Source organism: Calliphora vicina, chromosome 2 (genome assembly GCF_958450345.1).
Source record: "Calliphora vicina chromosome 2, idCalVici1.1, whole genome shotgun sequence".
In the NCBI taxonomy this organism is placed as follows: domain Eukaryota; kingdom Metazoa; phylum Arthropoda; class Insecta; order Diptera; family Calliphoridae; genus Calliphora; species Calliphora vicina.
The window spans coordinates 102171405-102180084 of NC_088781.1; the positions used below are offsets into that span (position 1 = coordinate 102171405).

The 8680-nt window shown below is 29.1% G+C and overlaps 1 protein-coding gene across 1 annotated transcript; it reads right to left on the reverse strand.

The window, feature by feature from the left end:
• Window positions 1–2527: 2527 nt before the first annotated feature.
• Window positions 2528–7518, reverse strand: daw (dawdle). Its single transcript, XM_065501283.1, has 4 exons — window positions 6304–7518; window positions 5973–6230; window positions 3559–3941; window positions 2528–3485 (listed from the first exon to the last, which is right to left on the reverse strand). Exons 1-4 carry the CDS (start codon window positions 7217–7219, stop codon window positions 3321–3323), a joined length of 1722 nt encoding a protein of 573 aa, XP_065357355.1. The 5' UTR covers window positions 7220–7518; the 3' UTR covers window positions 2528–3320.
• Between the last annotated feature and the right edge of the window lie 1162 nt (window positions 7519–8680).

The window sequence follows — 8680 nt, forward strand, 5'->3', positions numbered from 1 at the left end:
ATTTAAGTTTAAATTTTTTTTTAAATTTTGCTCGAACTTTTTTTTGTATTTTATATATGATGGGCCTACGAAAGGTCGAAATTTGTTTTTTATATACGACGTATATTTGCGATAAAATTCTAAAGAAAATTAAATAAACCTGATAACAATTATTTCGTCCCTATAACAAGTTACACGCATCCAAAGTTGAAGCTTCTTTTTATATATTTCAGCTTTGTATGCGTGTGTTTTTTAAGTTTTTTCCCAAAAAAGTCCCCATAATTTTTATTTTATAAAAAACTAATTTTCTTCGTGGCTATATACATTTTTTTTATTATCTGGAAAGAGAACTTAATGCAAAAACGTATAAAGTAAAATTTGACTAACTTAAGCGGACATTGTATCCCCCAGCCCTATCCAAACATGGCCAATTTTGAAACAAAATTTTAGGTTTGAGTAAAAAATTCTAAAAACGCAAAGCACCGATCCTCAAAAGCTCATCATATTTGTATAGCCCTATATATTGTTTATATACATACAAAACGTTTTTACTATCATACAGTAAATAACGTCAAAGTGGGCTATTTTCTTAAAAAATTGTTTTTGGAACACATTTTCCCCGTTTTAGGAATTTCTATGTTTGAAAACAAAGAATGGCAACATTAGTAATGCCATTGACTTAAGAACATTTAGATCTATATTACTTCCAAATTTTATTGTGATGTCTGTAACTGTTCAAATTTTACATTTGCCCAATTCACAATTGGTGTCGTAGCGTTGTATGTCGTAATTTTTTTTATTCATGTTTTGTTTTTGTTTTGAAAAATTAGTTTGAAAAATATTTATGACATACAATGCTACAACACTACGACATCAATTGTGAATTGGGCAATTAATTCAAAGTTTTTATTTTTCTTGATGAAAAATCACCATTTTATAATATAGTTAGTTTTTAAGGTAAAATACGTCCGAAAAAACATAAAATTTATTCATTTCACTAAATTGTCAATCTCCAAGTCATAAGGTTTCCACCGATATCAAAAAACTTATATAAAAAGCTTATATTTACTCTTCAGAAGCTCCACAAACCTTAAAATAAAATTGATAGCTACTAGTTTTTTAATTTTAATGAAATCGGAATGAAAATAGGATTATATACCATTGTGCGTCATTTACCTTAAAAACTAAAAAAAATTATTACATGGTGATTTTCCATGAAGAAAAATAAAAAATTGAATTAATGTAAAAGATATCATAACAAATTTTGGTACTAATGTAGATCCAAATGCCCTTAAAATTTTTTACTTTCAAATACAGAAATTCCTAAAACTGGGTAAATTGTTCCAAAAACTGAGTTTTTTTCAGAAAATTACCTACTGTGACGTAATTTACAGTGTGATAGTTAAAATACTTTCTATATATTTAAATATCACTAGGATCGCCTGGTGGTCAAAATTCGACCACTAATAACAAAATTATACAGTTACTTTGAGTATACGCAAAAATATTTTTCACGTTTGTGTACAAATACACGTGTATTTAGATGTGCATAAACATGTTGTTGTTGTTGTTTTTCAAGCAAATTTAAAACGCTTTTTAACACTTCTATGGAAAGAATTTTTAAAAAAATTATATTGTGCACATCTAGAGAAAAAAATCTTTTAAACCATATAGGTTTCATCAATATTGGTGGACAATAACATACTTAAAAGTGTACCACAAAAAAACGTGTGGCCTATTTATATATAAGATATAGTCTTTTACAAATATGGAGCTCTTTCGAGGATCGATGCTTTGCGTTTTTAGAATTTTTTACTCAAACCTAAATTTTTTAAGTGAACCAAATTTTACCGGATGTCTAAAAAAACAAAAAAAAGATCGAGCAAAATAAAAAAAAATTAATAAATAAAATATCTCTTCAACTAAAAGAGATAACCTACAAATGTAAGCGTATTTTTGTAGATCTTCTCATTCGAATCATAAATACATTTTTGGCGATTTTTTAAAAAATGTGACACCCGAGGTGATGAACATTTAGAGACTTTTAGAAAAAAACTGGCTACCATTTTTCCTACGATGGTAGTTTTTTTCTAAAAGTCTCTAAATGTTCATCATGATAAATGTTCATTCTTATATATAAATAGGCCACACGTTTTTTTGTGGTACACTTTTAAGTATGTTATTGTCCACCAATATTGATGAAACCTATATGGTTTAAAAGACAGCAAGTCAATTCAGAAACACCTCAGCTCCAATCTTGTGGAATTTTGTTATGATATCTCCGATAGTTCCCGAGACACCGAATTATTTCTAAAAAAACGTTTCTAAACCACTGTGCATTTTGTCCATGTTACAAATGCTTCAAACCAGACAATATTTTCTTTAAAAAAGTTATCTACCGATTTGAAATGGCTAAAATTTGACGTTACTAGGGTACGGTAATTTTTAGTTATTTCGGTAAAGGTATTTGAAGGTGTAACAGTAGGTGTAATTGCCGGGAAAATTTAAAATGTTTCACATCTATTGCCTAAGTACAATAAAACACAAGTTTATTTTTTAAAATTTATAAATTTTTTATCAAATATATTTTTTTAAAATTTTTTTTTTATAAAACACTAAAATTCCTTAAAAAAATTAAGAAATTTTAAGACACAAAATTGTAACTACTTAAAATTTATATTTACACAAAAACAAAAAATATCACTTCTAAGGACAACTTAAATAAAATATTTACAATTTAGGGGACTCACAGGCTGCAACATAATTTCGAAAAAACTAAAACGATAAACATTTAATATAGATTCAATAGCAAAGGTAGATAAGATTAGGATATTAAATGTTTATAGTTAGTATAGTATAAATTGCCAGCCGGTGAATAGCCTTAATAAATTACACTAGACATCTGTAAACAAAGAAAAATAAAACCTAATTGTATCTCATGGAGAACTTAAGTACAATAATATAATTTACAAATTATTTAAATAATTAAAAACTAGTTAAAACCTAAAATTTTGGCAGTTTTAGTAGAAAGCTTAAGTAAATCTCACTTTAAAAAATTCTAAATAAATTTTTTAAAAGAGGGGATTTTCAAAATTAGGCTGTGTGTATTAATTTAGTTTTAAATGTATTTTATAAATATAAATTAAAGTTTTGTTCGTTTGTTTAAGGGGGTAAATGGCGGGCGGTGTTTTCTAGATGAGGTGAGGATTGAAGGGTTTTATAGGAATTTAATGAATTGTTTAGGTTTTACATGTTATGGGTGTTAAGTGTGAAAATAATGAATAATTAATTTAAGTAATAAATATTTTTAAAGGTAATTTAGAGTTAAAGACAAATAGAAACTATCTACAACCACAGGATTCAACCACCATGTTGGGGAATGTTTTTTGAGTGGCCGTATTATTGCTGTCCATAAATACTAACTGCAGGGAAGAATATTGTTTGGCCGTACAGCAGGGTACTAGTTCCAGATTCTTACGCCGTTTGCCGGGTTTATTTAAAAGTTTCTGCAAAACAAAACGGAAAAAGAAAAAGTTATATTACTATTTTAATGGTAAGCTGTAAATTAAGTAAATTTACCTGTAAAACTATATTATGTGTAGACATGGAATCTGATATACTCGCCACCATGCCACAGGAACCCCTGCAGAAATAGGCATCATAGCCTCTGGGCTGTATGATCCAATCGCCCCAGCCTATGTCATCAAAAGAAATGTACAATTTCTCACGACAACATTCGGTTACACCATCCGTACAATTGATTTCTCTTTTCTGGCGTGGCTGTCTCTTACGATTTTGTGTATCGACCATTATAAAGGGTCTATAGTCTTTATCGGTGGAAATCATATGCTCCATGGATTCGATGTCACATGATTGGCAGGTGATCTGTATAAGATGGCTGAGATCGTGATTGCCAAACCAACGTTTTATCGGCCATTCAATATCGATTTTCATCCATTCATCTGTAATGAGAGCAGGGAATACAAAGAGAGTTTATAATTAGTTGTTGAATATTGAAAGGGGTTTCAGAAATTTTATTAGGGTCATGACATAATTTCAAAATAATCTTTTGTTAACGAGTTTTATTTATTTTTATGAAATACATACAACTTTTATTTATAGGGGAATATTTTCAAGGTTTTGAAAAAAAGAACACACAAATAAATAATATTTATGCGATTTAAATAATAAACAAAACTGTTTTTGTTTATTTCTATTTCTATTAAGTACATTAATTGTTTGTTTTCCATATAAAATGTCAAGATGGCCTTTTTGAAACACGCTCCAAAACCCTGATTAAATACTCCTACAAATACAAAGTTCCACATGATCTATGAAGAAGAATTTTCAACATATACATTAATATTTATGGACACACACAATATGTATTTGATTTATGGCCAACCATGGTTGTCAACGATATGAAATCTTTTCTATGCCCACTTCATTATTTAAACAAAACAAATCTTTAATAATATTGATTAATCTGCCTTTTTCTAAGAATGTATTTGTGCTTTGGTTTTATAAATTATATTTATGTCTTTTGAATTTGCACTGTCATAAAAAGGTCAATCTATTCTCCCTCTAATCGGCGAAAGTCCATTTTCAAAACAGAGATATTGCCCGGATATGTGTGTGAGTATAAAGGAATTTCAACCAAAAAAAATGAAATCTTTTCAAATATTTTTGATTTATTTCTCAAGGTATCATTAATTTCTATACCCCGCATTTAAACATTTCAAAAAAAAAGAACAGATAAAGTATATAGTTTGAATTATTGTTAATAAGCAGCAAAAAATACCAAAAAAAAGAAAGATTATTTCCAAAAAGGGTACATGGGGCAAAGTTTTTTTCCACTTCTTAAAGTATTTGTAAATATTTAAAATATTTTGAAATTATTTGAGGCTTTTTTAGGAACACACAGCTGGCAACATAATTAATTGAAAATCTGCCGGCTTAGTGATTAGTGGTCTGTGGTCGTAATTAGTCAGAGACGCGGATTAAAGTTTATAAAACACTCATTAAAATTAATAGGGTTTATGGATGCTGATAAAGACGTGACGAGTTGTTAGTAGCAAATAGATAATGGAATTTAGTATTTACAGCCTATAATGACCAATAAATTACAATTATTTTATGTGATTAGAATAGCAAGTTTTAAACAAATTAAAAGGGGCAAAAAAAATTATTGAAAATAAATCTTGCATTTCTAACCGGTTGTTCCGACTTTTCGTGAGATAAGTATTCGAGGTTAACTTTTGATGACGAACCCCACAGACTCTTCACGAGTGACGCTGCGAGGTCTCCAAAAAGGACATCTCTGACAAATTTTAAACAACGAATTAAAGATTTTTTTAATAATTCTAAAATAAAATTGTAAACTAATTTACTAATTCAACATAGATTATTAATTAATAACATGAATTGTTGACAATTAGTACATTATATTAATAAAGAGCTTCAAAAACACTTTCATATAACTTTTATATTTATTTAGAAATTACTATACGAGTTATTAAAAAACATTAAGTTGACATCATTGTGCTTAACACAACAAATGGGAGCCATTTAAAAAGAGAACGTAAACACATAACGGGTTTTATAACAAATTTAAAAATCCGCCATTTTTTAATTGAGCGAGAGATAGAATTAAACAATATAACGGTTTTTTTGTGTTTACATATGTATGAATGAATGTGTAAGTTGACTGTACTGTGATAAACACGCCAAATTAAAGAGCCGCCATTTTTTAATTGAGCGAGTCATAGAATTAAACAACATAACATAAAAAGGCAACTCAGGCAAATTTTTAAACACTTGCAGTTTGTTTATTTTTCATCCGATTCCTAATAATATTCTTAATGCTCTTCTTTAGGCCTGTTTTTTTTAAATACCTAACGCTTTTACCCTGCTTTTATTTATATGAATTTTGTTCATGTGATTTTTTATAATGCAACAAAATAAATACAACTTCATCTCAAAATTAAACCTACCTTGAACATCCACCGATTGTATAGCAATAGTCTTAACTATGGGTAAATATTTCGAGTCTAATTGCTGCTGAACTTCGGACACCACAATGGTCTGCTGCGTCAGCAATGTATCATTGCGTTTCACCAGTTTTTGTGGATTATTTTTAAACAACCACAACACTGCCGTGCTAACATCATAGCCATCAGCATCGGCATCATCGATTTTGAACGAGAAGCACATAGAGGGCTGAGGACCCAATTTGCGGCATTCATGCTTTTCTAAAATTTCCCAAAAAAACATAAAACAAAATTATAATTTCAATATTTCAAAAGAAATCGTTGTAAAACTTACCAACTTCTAAAAAGATAAATTTTTTACTTGTTCTCGCATAGTAATCATCCAAATCTTTATTAACTGTACTATCCTCCTCCTGTTCAATGGTTACACCTTCATATATAGGTTTGGGCAAACCCACAGCCGATACATTGGGACGTTCTTTGAGTCTTAATTTCTCTAAAATTTGCTGCTTTACAAATTCAATGCGCAGACGTGTTAATTCCTCCTCGGTGACATGTTCCACTTTGCGGCTACTCTCACATTTGGGACAATGCACTGCAGCGGTTTTGTTATGTTTATGATGTTGCATATTTTCTTGTTTACTGTCTTCATAACTTTCTTCCACGGATAGTGGTATCTCTACTTTAATATTACTTTCATCAGTCTCCAATACTATAGTATCGTCTTCCTCCTCCACCTCATCCCCTTCTTCCATGGGGCCATCACCATACATGCGATCCTTCTCATCCGAATAGTCGTAGTCATAGACCATGGATAAATGTTGCCAAATGCGCGGCATTGTCTTTAAGCTCTCGGCACTGTATACAGGCCTTTGGGAACGCTGCTGCAGGCGTTTGTTGTGTTCCAAACGATGCTGTCGCTGCTGGTCCATGTGACGTTTAATGCGCTCCATTTGTCGCCTGGAATCCTGCACTGAATCATCTTCCTCCTGGCCCTTATCGAAATTCTCTTTCTGATATTGTTTTATGTGTTTGCGCGCATGATGCGCCTGATGTTGCTCATGGGTGGGATAAAGTTTTTGGTGGGAATTTGCTGTCTGATGATGATACTGATGTTGACGCATAAAATGTGTCACTGTGTTGGTGTTGGTGCCACTGGGATGGGATTTGGCATGCAAGCGATTGTAGATGTTATTGTTTTCCAAAGCCAAAAAGGCTAATAATACAAAGGTAATTAAATATTTGGCCATTTTTGTGGTTTGTTTTTAATATTTTAAACTATTTGAGTATTTTTGAGTTTTTTTGTGGGGGTGGTGGGGTTAAACTTAAATTTTTGTTTGAACTTTTAATTTTACTTAATGTTTAATTTAGTTTTATATTGTTATAGATTTATTTTTTTACTATCTTTTGGGTAACATTAAAAATTCCTCTTTAGTCCTTTGTCTATGTAGAATCATAGATTTATTTGTTAAATACTGCTGTGGCAGATTTAGTTATTATTGTTTTTTGGTTTTAAGAAAATGAGTTTTTTGTAAATTTTACTACTGCATTACTTGTGGTTTAGAGTCTGAAAATAAATAAAAAAAATATTTGATTAAAAAAATGAATTTTAGTAAAGTCTTAAAAAATCGTATATTTATTTAAGATAGTTGTAAATAAGGAATCGCTATTAAAAATAAATTTTAACATAATTATGCGACATTATTAAATGAGAAAAATTATTTACAATAACTTTTGACTGAATTTGTAGCTAAAACACATAAAAGCCTTTATTTTTAGTTCATAATAGTTATTAAAACACAATTTTATTTACAACAAAAGGCCCGCCATTTAAAAAAAGACCATTATAAACAAAATAACGGTTTTTTACATATGTATGAAAGTGTAAGTTGGCTTTACTGTGTTGAATACAACAAAACTAAAAAGCCGACATTTTTAAATTGAGCGAGGGAGAGAATTAAACAACATAACGGTTTTTTTGTTTATACATATGTATGTATATGAATGAATGCATGTGTAAATTGTCTACACTGTGGTAAACACAACAACACTAAAGATCCTCCATTGTTTAATTGAGCGAGAGAGTTAAAAGCAATTTAACCGTTACTTTTTTTTTAAATGTATAGTTAACGTAAAAGGTTTAGCTTTGCACATTTGTTTGTAGTCGTTTTCAGTTTTTTAGGAAATATCTTTGTATATTATTAAATTTAATTCTTATACTTTGTATCAAGATTTAAATAGAAAAATAAAATACACTAAAAATATTAAATTAAGGAGGTATTTATTATTTATTAAAATAATACTTTAAAAGTATTTCCATAGAAATTATTGAAATATCAAAATGCATTATATTTTTAATAATATTTACTTATTTTAATAGCGCAGGAAAAAAATTGTATAAATAAGTAATTTCTAAATTTCTGATCCGTTTAAAACAAAACAAAAAATGATATTATGTCGAATCTTTTAGAATTAAAGCCATAAATTCTCAGTTTGAACACGGTTTTGCGTTATTACGACTTTTTCAATATTTTCCATTAATAAAACAAAATTTATTAAAAAATGTCCTGTAGTTTCTAATGCATGTGAAAATAATTTGGTGAAAGTTTCTTTAATTATCTTAATTCATCTAATTTTTAAATATTCTCAATCATATTTTAAATTGCTTAATTTATCAAAATTTGTATATTTTATTATTCGATTTTTGTGGA

What these genes read in the sequence shown, in the direction of transcription:
- daw (XM_065501283.1), bottom strand. Translation starts at nt 7,219, where the DNA reads ATGGCCAAATATTTAATTACCTTTGTATTATTAGCCTTTTTGGCTTTG. An exon ending in ATTTATCTTTTTAGAAGTTG is followed by an intron (nt 6,231 to 6,303) that starts GTAAGTTTTACA and finishes GGGAAATTTTAG; the next exon opens with AAAAGCATGAATGCCGCAAA. An exon ending in ACAATCGGTGGATGTTCAAG is followed by an intron (nt 3,942 to 5,972) that starts GTAGGTTTAATT and finishes CTCTCATTACAG; the next exon opens with ATGAATGGATGAAAATCGAT.